The sequence below is a fragment of the Lupinus angustifolius genome, chromosome LG15, assembly GCF_001865875.1.
Source record: "Lupinus angustifolius cultivar Tanjil chromosome LG15, LupAngTanjil_v1.0, whole genome shotgun sequence".
Classification (NCBI taxonomy): domain Eukaryota; kingdom Viridiplantae; phylum Streptophyta; class Magnoliopsida; order Fabales; family Fabaceae; genus Lupinus; species Lupinus angustifolius.
Window position 1 is genome coordinate 17,427,534 of NC_032023.1, and position 18,476 is coordinate 17,446,009.

At 30.7% G+C, this 18,476-nt stretch overlaps 2 protein-coding genes across 4 annotated transcripts; one reads left to right on the plus strand and one right to left on the minus strand.

Moving 5' to 3' along the window:
- On the plus strand, nt 3,667-8,138 carry LOC109328398 (serine hydroxymethyltransferase 7-like). 2 transcript variants are annotated; one of them, XM_019561852.1, is made up of 5 exons: nt 3,667-4,917; nt 5,703-6,105; nt 6,999-7,091; nt 7,542-7,761; nt 7,800-8,138. In XM_019561852.1, the coding sequence occupies exons 1-5, from the start codon at nt 3,976-3,978 to the stop codon at nt 7,801-7,803; spliced, it is 1,662 nt and encodes a 553-aa protein (XP_019417397.1). In that variant the 5' UTR covers nt 3,667-3,975; the 3' UTR covers nt 7,804-8,138. The 2 variants fall into 2 exon arrangements, with proteins under 2 accessions (XP_019417397.1, XP_019417396.1); XM_019561851.1 differs by having other exon boundaries at nt 7,542-8,138.
- On the minus strand, nt 9,795-11,769 carry LOC109327308. Of its 2 annotated transcripts, XM_019560387.1 has the most exons (3): nt 11,082-11,769; nt 10,061-10,692; nt 9,795-10,008 (listed from the first exon to the last, which is right to left on the minus strand). In XM_019560387.1, exons 1-3 carry the CDS (start codon nt 11,436-11,438, stop codon nt 9,942-9,944), a joined length of 1,056 nt encoding a protein of 351 aa, XP_019415932.1. In that variant the 5' UTR covers nt 11,439-11,769; the 3' UTR covers nt 9,795-9,941. The 2 variants fall into 2 exon arrangements, with proteins under 2 accessions (XP_019415932.1, XP_019415933.1); XM_019560388.1 differs by having other exon boundaries at nt 9,993-10,692; nt 11,082-11,761.

Below are 18,476 nucleotides of genomic sequence, written 5' to 3' on the forward strand. Positions count from 1 at the left end.
GTATGTGACTTTCCTCACAAGTTACTCGGTTACCTGTTTTTCTTTCATTTGAGGATGAGCCTTGACCCAATTATAAAATTGTTAGTCTTGTGTCACCAATTTAAATTACAAATAGTCTCTCATGTAAAGTTGAGTCTATATACTCTTCTCTAATTCTAAAATAAGAGTATCTAACTTTGAACTTAGAATTATCTTCATTAATAGATAGCACAAAAAAATAAAGAATATAATTCTTATTAACACACTATTTATCCTTTCAATTACAATGGAATTATATTTTTACTATTAAAGACAGAAAGATAAATAATCATTTGTCTCTCTATTGATCAAGATGGTCATTCTTCTAGACTTTGGGCCACACTTTTTGTGAGTGAGTGTGGGGAGGATTATGTATGGAATATAAAAGTGGGTAGATTTGTGAATTCATAAGGAGTTTTCTAAATAGCAAGTTCTTTTGCTCTTGAGATGGAAAAGTGGCAGAGATCCTTAGTGAAATGAAGATGCCTATATAACGTTGGTTGATTCCTTTTAGGGGAAAAAACAGTTTTCTCTTCTTTTTTTCCCACTCCAAGTTATAAAAAACATCTATACGATTGTGAAACAAACACTTGAGTCTTTGCGTATAAGAATAAGATACTGCCATAATTCACTAATGAGGAGGTAACATGTGTAAGTGAGGCAACACATGGCTTGTTTTTATTGGCAAATAACATATATTACAATAACTTAAAGAACAAGTTATGTGTGCAAACGATTTTTTAAGCTAGTTTTTTTTACATTAAAAATATTTGATAATTAGATTATTTTTTAAGTCTAAACAAAAAAAGCTGAAGGTTGATTGTTTTGAAGGAGCTGAATGTATCATAGGTTATAGAGTAAAAGAATGAATAATGTAGATGAAAGATTGAGATGAGGTTGAATGGGATACTCTTCCTTTTGAATAAGAAGAGCATCTATCCACTCATATTTTTGCATAACAAATTTATGGTAAGAGAGGTAGTGATGGGATTTGAATAAATTCAAGTTGTAATCCACGATATATGTAACGAATCAAGAGAAAGAGAAGTGAAAATTTATCCAAAAATAACCAAACAGATAAGAAAGGAGAAGTAGGATGAAACCTCATAAAGAAATAAATGAAAACGACAACTACTTGTTGGGCATTACGTATCAAACTCAACCTTAGCCAACTTCTACTTTTGCATAGCATCTAGATAGCTTGCTTCATCAACAACCAGGACATGTGTCTCTAATTTATTCTTTCAATATATATCATAATAAACTATATTCTTATATCAAAAGATAAGTTATTTTCTTCCGCTATTGAAATTAAGATTTTTGTTTAATTATTGTATAAAATATTTCTAACAACTAAAAAAAGTAAGAAGTATATTATAATTTTAATAACGAAATGAGATAAATCATCTGATGATATATTGGTTTAAATTAAACCCAAAATTCCTTATATAAGATAAGAAAAGTTATGTACGTGACAAATGATATTTTATGACATATGTTCCTTATCTTTGTGTTTTTTTACTTCATGTGGTTGTGTGTCATGATGTGCTTACTCCATTTAACTGTTCACACAGAGTTAATGACATGATATACAAATATACAAAGATAAACATTTCAGAATAAAAATAAAAATATACCATTACCAGGACAAAAAATTGCAACTATATTGTACATAATTCTATTAGAAATTAATATATTAATGTTACTTGATTTAAATCATCTTATTTTTTTATCATGGATAATTGAATGGGAAAGTCTTTGGATTTCAACTTTTTTCCATATGAAACTATTTTTTACACACATATAATGTAAAATTGAAGTGATAAATGAGAATTTGATATTAAAATTTCACAATCAACTACAGAGATCTTTTTACAAGGTGAATTAGCTGGCACATTCTATCACTCTTAACAAATAATATATATATTTTGAGTTGGACTTCTTTCCCCTCCACTAAGTAGCACTGATCTTAAAAATAAAATTCTCTGGTTAATGATTATAAATTTATAACCATGGTCCATCTGAGACATGCCAATGTATTAAATTTGTTCCTAGACGTAAGTCATATGCATGGACAGCTGGGCACTATAAGATTCTTTCTAAAAGCCAATAACAACCTTTTTTTTTGTTGCTGCAATATATTAATTTTTTAAGTCTCACACTCTTTTTGTGTAAGAAATTAATCTTTTTTAAAGTAGATGAATGATCCTTTAAACAAGTATCATTCATAGGAATCAAATCTTTAATATTTTGGTCATCCTGAGGATAAGTAAAATTTTACAACATTAGATCAACACCTTATTGTTACAATACCTTAAATTTAAAGTAATATTTAGACACTCATAATATTGGTATAAACCATTTAGATTTTTTATAGATAGATTCCACCCCCTTTTTAATGGGGAGGGTGACAATTATGCAGACTCAAATTCATATTTATCTTCTTTTTTTGGGTACAAACTTCATATATATCTAATATCTTATAACTCTAATTTGATTTCGAGCAGAAAATATAAGGAAAGTAAAACTCTCACAATCACATATTTGAAACACTAATATATCCAAATAAAGTTTCTTGACTAATTACTTCAGAAATTTGTAATATGAACATTTTCAAAATTTTATTCATATTAATAATTTTTACTACCAAAATTTCTTATATTAATTGATTGAATAGAAAGCGATGATGTATATATATATATATATATATATATATATATATAATTATGACAATTTTAATAATGATAACAATATTAATCACCTTTATTAATTAGGATATCATATAAAAAATGTTTATAAATGGGAGAGAGGGGAGGGAACAATATAAGTGTATAACGTATACTTTGACAATGTAAAGATTTATACACATGCACTTTATCATCCACTGTTTATTTGAATTACATTTTCTGAAAAGTCAACAATAATAAAAAATCAATGATGACGATACAATGACAGTGTATGAAACTCATACACTATCAGTGCATACGTTTTTTCTCTCATAATATAATGATTATAATCCCATTTGTTTGAACTATACAAAAGATGAGTGTAATATTTATACATTATTTTTTATAAATAATTATACATACTTGTTATATTATTTATAATTCATTTTGATAATTTTTTTGAAAAGCCAATAACAATTAAATTAAATATGAATAATAAATAATATAACAATAGTATATAAAATTCATACACGCTGATATATATATATATTATTCATAAAAGATTGTGCCATCGGTTGTCAAATTTGAACATACAAAATTGATTATTAATCAAATGGCCATTATTTTACAAGACAGAATAAGGAAAAGGTCCCAATAGAGATAAAAAGGAACCACCATTGCCCGAGTTTTTAATTGTTGACCATGAAACACTTCAAAACATGAACCTAGACATGATTACATCCAAGTGAAACCTAAGCCTGTATCCTTCACTATTTCATTCCCATTCTTCCACGTTTAGTAATGATGTACCCTCTCAAGTTACCTGTATCCTTCACTATGTTATGAATTAATTATGTAAAAGCAAAATTAGAAAGTTAATAAATATTTAATTTTTTAATTGATATTATACGATTTCATTCCCCTTTTATATGATTTGTAAATTGTAATACAATTTTGTACGATATATCCTTTTTGGTACACTATTACACTCACCACCCCTTTACCTTATTCACAACCACATTCATTTCCTTCTTTCAATTTCTCCTTTATCTACCTTTGCATTTCTCATTTACTCTCAAATTCACACTTTTCCCAAACACAACACCACAAAACTAAACAAATCTCTCTCTCTCTCTCTTACTCATGCATTATATTTCTATTCAAAAATCTGATTTCTTATCAAACCCTAACCCTGCATCAACATCTTGTAAGTGTTCTTGTTGTTTCTGCACATACCCATAAGCTTAAAACCGATCAAAATCCAAACTTGTTTGTGAATTCGGGTCGATCCATGGATTCTAAATCGGGTTTAACTCTTGGGTTGAGTTCACACATGTCAACCCCATCAACCCCTTCTGTTCACACGGTTCTGTTCAAGCACGAATCATCATCAGCATCATCACATTCAGAAGAAAACAACCTTGAACAATTACAAGAGGATAGTGAAACTATCAATTTCATGGGTCAAGGTCTCTCTTTGAAGAGAAGCATAGAGTCACAACAATCATGTTTCCCTTCAAAACGTGTCCATGTTGAAAAGACTATGGAGGCAAAGAGAGACTGGGTTCAAGGTTGGGGGAACCAACCACTTGCAATTGCAGACCCTGAAATCTTCAAATTCATGGAGAAAGAGAAAAGAAGACAATTCAAAGGAATTGAGTTAATTGCTTCTGAGAATTTTGTGTGCAAAGCAGTGATGGAAGCACTAGGTAGCCCTTTAACTAATAAATACTCTGAGGGAATGCCAGGTGCAAAATACTATACTGGTAATCACTATATTGATCAAATTGAGTTTCTATGTTGTAAGCGTGCTTTGGAAGCTTTCGATGTTGATTCTCAGAAATGGGGTGTTAATGTCCAACCTTATTCATGTACTTCTGCTAATTTTGCTGTATACACTGCACTTTTGCATGCTGGGGATAGGATTATGGGTTTGGATTCACCATCTGGTGGCCATTTGAGTCATGGGTATTATACTATGGGTGGGAAGAAGGTTTCGGCTGCTTCGATTTTCTTTGAGACTTTACCTTACAAAGTTAATCCTCAAACTGGGTATATTGATTATGAAAAGCTTGAGGATAAAGCTCTTGATTTTAGGCCCAAGATACTTATTTGTGGTGGGAGTTCTTATCCTAGAGAATGGGATTATGCCAGGTTCAGGCAGATTGCTGATAAGTGTGGTGCAGTTTTGATGTGTGACATGGCTCATATCAGTGGTCTTGTGGCTGCTAAGGTACTAAACTCTATATAATTTGTCTTTTCTTGTGTTGGTTGTAACTTATTTCTGTTCCAATCAAATTATGAATTCTATAATTCTTCATGTTTTTATGATTTAATTTTTGTTGGAGGGTAGAGGCAGTTATATAAGTTAGAATTGTAAGATTTAGTTCCTTGATTTTCATTTGAAGCTACCTGTATCAACATATTCAATCTTACTATATGTTTATAGAAAGACAAATTAAATTAGGATAGACTTTTGACATTTCAATACCTCAGATATTAGTAATATCTCTCTGGATACATGAATAAGTATTCCTGCTAGTTTTTTAGGCATGAAGAAAACACCAAAAACCAAATTACCTCTTCTTTTTCTGCCTTTTCTTATTTTCCCTGAATATTATCATGCTTAAATTTGGATGAAACTGTCTATGTAAATGAAAACTATACATATGATATTGGACGAGTTTTTTCCTTATCAATGAACTTAATGAAGAAAACTAATGGTGGTAGTGTGTACTGTTTATGTATAGCGGAAGTCCAATTGTGTATATAGATCAGGAAGTATGCAGTGGTTATGTTTGTGTTTCTTATGTTAGTCTCTTTTAGGTTTCTAGTATGTAATAATGTTAATTGAAGAAACATTATGTCTTTGAACTCTGTAAAGTTATGGGATTCCTTCAATTTATAATGTTTATGTGCCAAATGTGCTGTTCATATTTTATTCTTTGTAAAGGATTTTACTTTCACATTCCATGTGTGTATGTGCTTCTACTTATTATTGACGGTTGTTCTTTACAGGAAGCAGCTAGTCCCTTTGATTACTGTGATATCATTACCTCAACAACCCACAAAAGCCTCAGAGGTCCAAGGGGAGGTATCATCTTTTATAGAAGAGGGCCAAAACCAAGGAAGCAAGGCTTTGCTCTTAATCACGGAGACAATAGTAATTATGATTTTGAGGAGAAGATTAACTTTGCTGTATATCCATCATTACAAGGAGGTCCTCACAACAATCACATTGCTGCTCTTGCCATAGCTTTGAAAGAAGTCGCAACTCCAGATTACAAGGCATACATGCAGCAAGTGAAGAAAAATGCACAGGCATTAGCATCTGCCCTGTTGAAAAGAAAATGCAGATTGGTGACTGATGGGACTGACAATCATTTGTTGCTCTGGGATCTAACTGCACTTGGTTTACTAGGTATACTTTCAAGCTTCTATGTTTTTGAGAATATATATCAGTTATACCGAATTTGGAATGAATACTGTTTTCCCCAAATAACGCCTAGTTATTATTTGGTAACTGGTAGTTGCAAATGATGCAGTAAGACAGATGACTTAAACTAATAACTGGAGAATATAAGGAAAACCCACCCCATCCCCGGTGTGATTGGGAGGACATTATGCCTGAGCTGAACATCAACTTTGATTACCCGTTAGTAAACTTCAAAGTTGTTATAGAGAAACTGAATTGGATCCTTATTTTCTATGAACAATTTTTCCCATAGCTCTTTTCTAACCTAATCTCCTTCATTGATGTTAAACAAAAACTAGGATTAAGATGTTAGGTAAGATTTTATAACTTTAGAATAAGTTCAGCCCAAGAGCTATATTTGGAGAGGAATGCTTGCAAGCTGTACAGTGATAAAGTTTTGTATATATACCCTTCCTAGAGTGTGAGTCTCAAGCATCAAGCCACCCTTTTTTAGATTAAGTGTTACATGGAATTGCAACTGGAGTTTAATAAGGGAAGTTTCCTTTTGCAAATTCAAGATATTTGTTTCAGGGATCTAGTCGTTTGCTTTACAAGATTTTAGAGTAATCCAAAGATCGGAAAGGGAGGGGGCATGGCAGAAGATCCGAGTAGAGAAGAACTAGAATATTGAGCGCCATCCATGTTGTTTTTGACCACTGAGTAGTAAAGATGCTAATTTATTTGATATACTTTGTATTTCAAATTGTGAACTCCAGTCTGCATGTTTTGTGTGTGTCACTTGTGATTTCTTATAATCATTTTACATTCTCTTGTAAATTATGCCCTTAAAGTTCAAGTTGACATGATCTTGCTCTCTAAATAATTTTATTGTAATGCAGACAGAAACTATGAGAAGGTCTGTGAGGCGTGTCACATCACTCTCAACAAATGTGCCATTTATGGTTCTATTTCTACTGGGGGAGTTAGAATTGGTGAGTAGCTCTCGTCTAGTATGACCGAAAGTTATGGTTTTGGTATAATTTCTTTTTGCGTTTTTTTGGTTGAATATGTTTGCAGTCACAGCAATTATCATAAGTTTTTCATACCATTTAAGTTAGGATTTAATCAACTATGCTCAGCCTATGATTCTTCATGGGAGCAGCAAGTCTTTGAATCAACCCTCTTAATGTACCATAGTAGTAAATGGTCCATCCAATCTCATTTTCTAGGGAATTGATGCAAAGAAAGAAAATATGTATTTATCGTGCTTATCTATTCCCGGTGCGCGAGAGCATAGATCATCCATGTATTTTTTAATTTACAATTACTCTTGGACTTCATGATGTACATAATTTCCATTTTAAATAAATTACTATCGGTTTTCTGAATGCCTTTATTTTTTTATTGTTGTTCTCAAGTCCCTTTATTTCATCGGTTTTCAGGCACTCCTGCAATGACATCAAGAGGCTGTATAGAGGAAGATTTTGAGACCATAGCTGATTTTCTTCTGAGGGCAGCTCAGATTACCAGCATTGTACAGAGGGAACATGGAAAATCAATCAAAGACTTTCTCAAGGGTCTTCAGCATAACAAAGATCTTTCTGAACTCAGAAACAGGGTTGAAACATTTGCTTCCCAGTTCGCAATGCCAGGGTTCGATATTTGATTCGCAATTGCAAAGCAAGCACAGCCATACATCCTTGACATCAATGTATCTTAGCTCAAGTTCTACTTCAACCTTTTCTTGAGTTATTTTTGCATGGTAACTCGTCGGTTTTTTGGCCCGTTAGATCTTTATCCAGTTAGCTCATGTAGATTATGGATGCAAATAGAACTCAGATCAAAATGCCACGTTCATACTTGTTACTCAGCAATTATCCGCTTATTACTTTGAGACATTGTACAAATTATTCAAGGGTGATACTTATACCAGTCTCTTCAACCACAATTTGTGGCTATATTTGTTTATGGAGAATTTCAGTAATTAAGTTACACTTTACTGCATGAAATACATTAAAGAAAAGTATTACTATTATTCACTACTAGTCTTAACATATTATTTGTAATGTGCAAGACATTATTTTATAGTCATCACTAGATATGTATTTCTCTGTTTGTTCATGTTTATAGAGCTTAATGCTAGGAATGACAACGGGCGGATTTGTGCTTGCCCTACCCGAAATCCAAAATCCGAATTAAGTGGGATTGAAAAAATATTAACATTCCCTAACCCGATGGAAACTCATCCGAACATGTATTTATATATATAGGTTATATATATGTCAAGTTTCTCTTTGTATATAGGTGTTATATATGTATTTATATCTAATTTTGTAATTTTACATATGTTAATTGGGTTCAGGCGAGTTTGGGATAGGGTATCAATTACATCAAACCTGAATCTGAAAATTGAACTGGGATATAACTTTGACCTAAATATAGTCACATTGGGTTTCCCCTTAAATTCCTATTGGATTCAGAAATTCAGGGGGTTTGTTTATTATTGCTTATTCCTAATGCATGGGATTGTAAATAGGCTTGTAGAATGTAGCAATTGGAATTAAATTATGAGAATTACAACAAATACTATGCTCCCAAAGTTTGTCATGTTGTGATTGAGAAGCTGTCATAGCTTGTAAATTGACCTTAGCACTTTTAATGCATTTGATGGCTGGTTCAGCATAAGGCAGTCATTGCTTTATTGGGTGGTGGCTCTGCACACCACCATTTCTATTTTCTGCCATTATGCTATCCACCATACTGGATTATAGCGATTATATTACTCATATTTTTTGTCTCTATGTTTGCACTTTGAGCATTATTTTATTTTGGTTATTAAAGCAATACATTTATGGAACCCTTATGAGGAGGCAAGGCATGAATTTCCGGCAAGGGACAAAAAGCATGAGATACGGTTAGAATTGAGAAAGTGACAGCTGAAATTTTTGTGATATATTAAACTTCCCAAAATCCCATAAAGGGTAAGTTGAAGAATTTTGAAACAATGAAATTTCTGAGAGACTTGTCAGCATTGGGAGATTTATTAGGTGTGAAGTTGAGGCTTTTGTCACATCCTTTTATAATCTTCTCCTATTAATCATTCTTATTGCTAAGTACTTAAAAAATGTCTCCAATCTTTTTAAAATATATAAAATATTCTATATCTTATTTTCATGGAGGATTTGTTAGAAGTAGCAAAAAGGATGTGACATATATGCAACAAGTTTTTTCATCTCAATTGTTTTCCAAGTGAACCGAATCATACAAAAGCTTCCAAAGAGCAAAAAAAGAAGCTACCTTCGAAGTTAAAGTAGTCCAGGAATCTAATAAGTGTGTTGCAATCTACAGTTCTAAACCTCCCTTTCCATTATTCTCTCTGGACTAGAATGATGAGTTGTTTTCTGTGGCAAAACTCAAGAGCACTCTTTCAAAACAATGTTAATAATAATGAGAAAAATCAATCACTGCCAAAGTAAAGGAATTTAATAATAACCTGACACTGTTTAGTCATTAGTGTTTACCTCCCTATGTGAAGATGATAATGTAGATTCTCTTTAACTTTTTTTAACACTTCTGGTTACAACCTTACTTTTTTTGTCCTTTTCTCCCTGTCTATAATCAGAGGAAGAATAGAAGCTCCACAAAGAATTTCTATAGTTTCATGCAACATAATTTCAATGCAACTGTTACCTTAGTTTCCAAAACTCAAAACTACATTCAATTTGAGAACCTTCTTCACATGCCTACTTCTGTTGAAAAAAGACTAACTACTACCACAAAGTCTCATTTTTTTACTACTGGTAACTGTGACAAGAAATAAAAAAAGATCACAAGAAAGAAAATTATAAAAAAGGGTTAATAAAAAAAGGTACAACAACCCCATAATCAACTGTTTTTTTTTTCTTTCTTCTACACCTTAGTTTTCTTTTCCTTCTTCCTTTTTTTTCTATTTGTTTTTCACCTATGACTGCAAAAGTCCAAAAGCTTCTTCCTTCCTTCAACAATCTCATCAAAGAAATCATCAAGTTGTCCAACAATGTTGTCTGCCCCAGATCTCAAAACACCAAACCACCCTCTCAGATTTTCCACTCTCTCTCTCACACCATTCTCATTCTCCCACTCCAAAATTGAACCACCCCTTCTTTCCAATTCCCCTCTCAACTCCTCCATTGCCACTTTTGATCTTCTAAACTCATACATCAAAATCCCATGACTCCCACCACCACCACCGCCGCCGCCGCCATTACTCATTTGACTTATCTCAGCCGCCACCCTCTGCTGCAACCTCGCCGTAGATATCATAAACGCCGATCCGAGGAATAAACACCCTTCGTACCCTCCTAGAACGGAATCTGATGATTCTGGCCAGCAATACACTAATCCATAGAGCAAAATCATTAGCAATAGTGAACTCACGTTTCTCATTGCGTATAGTACTCCCCTGAAACCGTTGAACCCGTTTAGTTTTGACTCGATTGATACCCTCTCATCAAAACGTAGAGATAATGGTTGGATCCTTGTTTCCATCAAAGATCGATTCTCTTCTTCTAATCCCACAGCTTCTCTTCTACACCCTGAGATTGCTCTAATCACCTGTAGTGAAAATTAAAGAATCAACAACATGCCTCAATCGAATTGTTCACACCCAGAAGGAAAAAAAACATAATTCAGACATTTGCAAAGGTTTTCCTTTTTATATGAGTTATGTTTTGTTCAAAAGCATGCAAAAAAAATCAATTATTTTATCTGGGTATGTGGAAGAAAAAAAATCAATTTTGTTCATCTCTGCATATGAAAAATGGGAATTTTCTATCTGGGTGTATGAACAAAAAATGGAATTCCGTAATCTGGGTATATGAGAAGAAGAAAAATGAAAATTTTCTTATCTGGGTATATGAAAAGATAGATTTTTTTTATCTGGGTATATGAAGAAAAAAAATGAAAATTTGATGTTGTTGTGTGTGATTGATGATGGTGCTGACCTGGCGGGAGATTTGAGGGGTGATGTGGCGATGAGAATCAAGTGAAGAAGTGATGTTAATGGCAGAAGAGTAGTAATTTTCAATTCCTGAAATGCCAGACTTAAGAACATGACATGCTTCCCAAAGTTTAGAGCTTTCATCCATGTACTCATCAAGCCACTTATCACCAACTGGAAGATGAAGCTTTTGGACCAAAAGGGTTAATTGGCTATGAAAGGATCGTAGAAGAGAAAGTGTTCTTTGAAGGAATTGAATTGACATGAAATTGTTGCTTAAGAACACTCTTTCTAGATCATCAATTCCTCTTGTTAGGAATGAGTAGAAGCCATTAACAGAGTTGGTAGATGAAGGATCCATTTGGTGTTTTTTTGAAAGAGAGAAAAGTGAATGGTTTTGGAGTGATGAAGAGAATAGGAGGAAGATTTAGTTGTGTAGAGGAAGATATTTAAATTGAGAGAGAGAAGCATAAAGGGTGGAAAAAGGAGATGAAAAAAGTGAGAAAAAGAGAATGGAAGAATGTAATGGAATGGAAGAGAGGGAATACCTTAGAAGCTCAGGTTTCTAAGGTTGAAAAGGATTGTTGGGGGCAATGATGAGTGTTTCCTACAGAGGGGAAAGGATGATTGGTAATATGCCATTTTCATTGTTGAATGGGAAGAAAAAAAGAAAAGAAAAGAGGTAAATATCAAAAACAAAAAATATATATATAGAGAGGATAAAATGAAAATTAAATAGACAAATTATCAGTATGGAAAATGATGAGTGGAAGTGGCAGCAGAGAAAAATTTAGCTAGCAAGGTCAATGACATAAAATCATCTTTAATTGTCTTCATTTTTTTCCATTTTCTTTTTGTGTTTCTGTTCTGTCAACCTTTAAACAATGAATTTTCTTAACTCATTCAAATTACTTATTATTATTTATATATATGAAGGGATAGATAGATTTATAAACCATACAAGAGGGTGCAATTTAGTGAGATTGTGTTATATTATATTATATGTAGAGATATATTAAGTGAGATTGAGATTTTCCTGGGTCATGCAGAGTTTGACTAGTTGACTAGGTTGTTTGATCTACATCATGAGTTTTCCATTTTGATACAGGTCATGCTTATTTTCTAGTGCTTCTTTGGCTTCTTTCTTCCTCAATTCCTTCCTCGAGCTACTGAATTTGGTGGCTCTCCTTCAACTCTATGCTATTGAAATTGACAGTTTTGTTTTTCCTAGATATATATTGTTCACTTGATTTTATCAAAAAGGAAATTTGGAATGATGCATTTCGTAATCTACTATACACAAAATCAGTCTTTTGAGGCCATATATGCTCTTTTACCAGTTTAGTCAATTAATTAATATTTCATCACCCTTTTGTTTTTTGGAACAAAAAAAGGATTACGCATGCTTCTCTCATATGTGCATCATCCTTCACCAATCTTAATTCCAAATACTAACTTTTAAGTAGTATATATATAAAGTATAGTTATAATTTTTATATTGTCCACACCATTATCAAAATAAATAACATATCCAATGTCATTGATGGAGTAGGCCTTACTACCCATCAAGCAACAGAAAAAAGAGAGATTTTAAGCAGCATCAATTTCATGATGATGGTTCAGTATTGCAACTGGGTCCCATAATATATGTGCATCGTACCAATTGGGTTTTAAATGATTGTTCATTTTTAGTCACTAATTGTAGGCCACGAATTGTGTAATTTAATTTAAAGATACCATAACTATTTTTCCTTTTCATTATTCTATTGCCAAAGTATATTGTATTGTACGTGATTCTTTATCTTTTTTTTCTTATATACACAATCTTTTTTCATATAGAATTGGTATATAGATGCATGACTTTATTTATTTAAATTATTTTGATAGTTGGGAGAGAGGGGACCATTAATAAGCAATATAAAGAATGGAATTGGACAAAGTAATATATAATATTAAAATTGGTAGAGACAAGTGTCCGTGGGTTTTTGGAGAATGGGACATCTTAGAAGTATGTTGGTCTTGTTAAGATTTGATTGGAAAGTAAATAATGAAATGAGGGTAGGTAAACAAGAGATTGTTCAACAACGTTAATACCCTTGTTGTATCGCCAGTAACACAAGGGTACTTTGCCTTTGTGATTTTATAATACTTTTAAAATTTAGAGTGTAATACGTACTATCAATTCATCATCTATTATTTATTTAAATTTATTTTTATTTAAAAATATATAATGATTGAAAATGAATGATATATGATATAATGATAGTGTTAGTGTATACATCTTTTTGTCTAAAACTAATTTAATGAGATTAAGAAATATCAATTGTTAATGAAACTATATCATTTTTTTTTATTTCTATTCAATTTTTAGTAAATAAGAGTATTTTAATAATAAATTCATTTTTTTATATGAGATTTTAAAAATGCTATAAAATATAAATAATACCAGGACAAAAATAAGTAAAAAATCTTATAAAAAGATAGGAAGAAGTTGTAATTTTATTATTTTTTATGTATGATATTATGGCTCTTGAAGAAGGAATTAATCCTATTTGAAATACTATGATTATCCTTCTTAATAAATATTTTTTAAATAATAAATATCTATTTTGCCTTATATAATATTCAGGCTATTAATAATTTTAATTTTGATCTACCATTCTTTATATAAATTTTTTATGTACATCTGCAAATTATATGTTTGTGATTTTTAGGTAACTAGCAAGATTTTTAAAATTAAAAAATGTGAAATTAAAAAAGTTACTAAAAAATGGATTGTGCCACTAAAAGAATTAAATTGAACTGTGAAATTGAATCAAACTATCTTTTTAAACCATTCCAGTTTTACTCCACCAATTTCAACTAGCAACTGAAACCACTTACTGGCTATAAAATATTAGCGGTTTCAAAATAACAAAATCACCCCAAAGAAAGTCCAAAACATGTCTGTTAGAATCAGAATAATATCATAGCTAAGTGATAATTTTGTTTTAAAAACAATGATTCCAATTTCAAGTAAGAAATGAGTGCACATTTAATCATAAAATAAGTGTTTTAGATTGAGAGTCATTTCCTTACGGGTAAAAAATCAAAACATATGCTATGTTTTTCGAACATTTGCTGTTGACTTTTATGACATAAGTTGATTTATTTGTACAAAATCAAATCAAATGATCAATCAATAGACTAATCTCCATGCAGTCTTTACCTTTTGAAATAAGAGAGAGAGAGAAATAGGTTTTACCCGTGAATATTTTAAATATTAATTTAGTAGTTAAAATGACACCAAATTAATTCTAAAAATGGAGTTAATAAATATTAATAGAGTTCAAGTTTTAGTCACTGCAGATATAATTATACACAGTTTTGTTTCTAATAAAATTATTTATGTAGATATAATACATATGGTGGATGAAAAAAATCAATTAATGCACTTATAAAATATAACTATGATGTTATATATATATATATATTCACCTACTTCAAAACTAAGTTTTTTAAATTTACTTAATATCTTAACTATTAATTCTAGGTCAATTCAATGGTTTGAATTAGTTAGTAGATTGAAATCATTGAATTTTCCTATAATTGATAGTTAAGATGTAAACTAAATTTAAAAAACTTATTCTTGGAGTAAGTGGATCCTCACTATATATATCCCATTTATCAATTCCATTGGAATTGTTTTTGTTATTTATACACCTCATTTAAAGTGTAAGAAAATATTAACTTATTTTCAATTTTGTTATTGGTTACCTCTAATATTCTTATGTATGTAGTAGCTAGCAAAAAAATGCTTAATGATTATAGAGGGATAAAAAAACATATTAAAAAGGAATTTCTTAATTAACATGAGCTTTCAATTCAGAGATTAGAATAAAGACTCGTAAAAGGAAATAAAACACTGAAAATTCAAATCTATTACTTCTTCCATGCAAAAATAATAATTTTTTAATGTTTTATTTCCCTTTTACCTCCTTATTCTTAGCCCTTATGGCTAATATTAAGAAATTATGTAAAAATGCAATAAAATCTATTCCATTTAACATATTTATTACTATCTAAATTGATATTTTTTTATTATATTGAGATAAATAAATGAAAAAAATCTAATGAGTATGCACTTTTACTTAAAGTGAATGATCATTAATAAATGAAATATGGATAAATGAGAGGGTTCAACTATTATGCATTTTTGGTGTATATTTTGTACAATGTGGGCACATAATGTAATGCTTTTACTTAAAGTCAGAGAATAATAACATATGAATTATAAATAATATGCTAATAACATAAAAAACTTGTATATTTTCTCTTAGTGAAATACTGAAATAGTTAAATGACATAAACTACATATAAGTGTATAAAATATTTTCCCTGAAAGAGTTTAATGTGTGTACACCATACTAATTTTTTTACAGCTGGTGTTTAATTTTACTACATTTACGTATTGACTGCTGCACGTTGAAATTTCAACAAGCCACTAATTTCAAACTATGTACAATTTAACATTAATCATTCTTTTAACAATATAGAACTATCTTTTTTTAGCATTTTTGTGTTGACAAAGATGTATAGAACTATCTTTTTTAGGGTGTAAAACATTTTTATTTTTATTTGTGTTTCACATTAATTTATAATTTATTATAACTCCCAATTAATAAGAATAACATTTATATTTTTCACATAATGACAAACATAATTTTTATTTAGGTCTTACAACCTACTTTATTCTTAACCAAACATATAACTTTTTAATTATCTCATTATTCTTATTTCATAATATAATTCATGAAATAAGAATACTACACGAGAGAACAGAATAAAAATATTTTTATTTTCATAAGAATGACTTAAAAACGTCCATTTAACATACTCTAATTATCTCTCTTACCCTTATAACATTGACTTTTAACATTATACAATATTCTATAATCTCCATCATTTATCAATAGTCTTTGCTATTGGTATTTAACCCCTAAAATTTGAAAGAAAAAACAAATTACATTAATTGTACATGCAAACTGCAAAGGTAATGTATTTAATGGTGCCATTTTCATATACTTAACCAATAATCCAATAAACCTTATCCTTGTTGCGTGGCAAACAAAGCAAGTAATGAGTCACAAATGTCGCTTAGTTAAAAGTAGTAGTTATGGATATAGGATCTGATAGTGGGCAAAGGCTTGTTTGTTCATCTATGGTAAAGGTTCCATTTCCTCAATTAGATAGGAGATAACTCCCATGATGCATGTGGGAATCAATGAATTTAACTAAAAGGAACAGTGCCAAGTTATTGCAAATTTGAAATTACTTTAAATAGCACATGGTCATTGGTGAAGGAGGAGCCAATCAAATCTTATATTCTATGAGCCTTTGTACACTTGCTACAACAACAAAAATTAACTTGAGTGGAGTCCAATTAAACTAAACATTATGATAGAAAATTAGTTTGAGAGGACAGAAAATGAGATACTATTGGATACATGTGATTTATTTCCGTCATTGTTACCCTCTCTATCTTTTTGTGCCAGCATTGAGATTAAGGGTGAGACTATCTGTTTTTATTCTTCCTTAATCCTTATATAATACATTAGTTAAGCATCATGAATAACAAATTCAAAGTCTAGCTAAATGGAATTAGCATTACATTAATCCTTATGTGGAGCCATCTATTGACCCAATATCTCTTTCATCCTCATCATGATTTTTACCTAGAAAGTGTTTTTGAAGAAGAATATTTCCTTTCTTCTTAATGCTCTTCAATAGATGGATACAACTGGATGGTCCACACTACAGCTTCTAAGAAATGAAAATGATATAGAGGAATGATTGTTAACATAGAAAACTCAGTGGGGAAACTGAATATGAGAAAACAAATTAAGGTGTAGATTGGAAAGAGAGGGCATATAAATGGGGTCAGAATCCTCTCCAGTGAAAAAAGTGCATAAAAAAACAAACAAAACAATTTATATGATGTAATACTTTTACCCTTTAAATATAACGTGATAATATTTTTTACCCTTAAATATAAAAGTAAAACTAATAACTTTGTTTTTCTAATATTGAAGATGATTCTTTTTCGTATAAATGAATATGGAAGCATTTCATGATCAGCCAGCTAGCACTAAGGCTGGTGAGGGTGTGTGGAGTTTGTAGCTTGGTGAGTACAAGTTGCTTATCATATTAATTTATTTAATTGAGTTTGTAGGGGACCATTCTTTCATTCTTCTTGGTCTTAAATTCTGATGAGGGAAATTATATAAAAGCCCAAATTGGTTTAGGACGATTCTAAAGGGTACAGCAAAGCAAACCTAAAATGATTGCTTAATTGTTTCTACATTTAAGCTATAGCTACGCTTAGGCATAGTATAGTGTGACTGTTCTTTAGTGAAATTTGAGATTATATGTTATACCAATTTTTTTTTATATGGTTTGGATTTGGACGAATGAGTGCACTTGGAAATGATATCCAATCATATAACCTCGCAGTAAATTTGCAGTAGCTTCTTGTATATGCATACTTTACTTGGAGTAAGACTCGTCTCCATTAATGGAGATGCGAGTTATATTTTGTAGTGTATTTTTAAGGTCAAAATTGTAATTCCAATAAAAAGTAAAAGTTATAAATGTCATTGTTTTTTGAGTTTTTAGTGTATTTTCTCACTATTTTCCTTTCCATTATGGAGAGGAGTCTAACTCTGCTAGTTAATAAACTTGGAGTTAATTATGTGATAGGCTATTGGGCATAATAATATAAAATGAATATCTGATACATATATAGCATTCCAAAGTTGATTTTAAATTAAAGAAATAATGATAAATTTTTAGAAGATAGTAGAATGATTGTAAGTGATTTCTTATTATCTTCTCTTTTATTTCTCTTCAGGTTTGTTCAAAATGGAAATAGAATCAAAATTACTCGACGCCATAAAAAGATTAGGAACTTTACACACTACGCAAAAACCATGAAATCACTATCTTAAGCACCATGATTATCCATTTTCTTCTCCATGAGTTAATTAGTACACTACCCTCTCTTTTTTGGTGAATCCCATAAATTAGTTCTTTGCATGATAAAATGAATTAAGTTAGACAACCTCAAATATCGTGTTCAATCGTGTAGTGATGAGAAAATTGTATTATATCAATCAGTTTAATTGAAAAATTGACGAAATTCCCCATACCAATATGATACAAAATTTATCCTAATTATACAACAGCTAAAAAAACAAAAGAAAATTTGAAGAGAAAGAAATGGCACCATGATCATACGGTGGAACAACACAAATAAAATAAAATAACACTACACACATATTTGAATCATATGACGACTCATTTTCTCCTAATCGATGGATAAGCTAAATACAAGCACATAAAAACTTTTATATATATATAT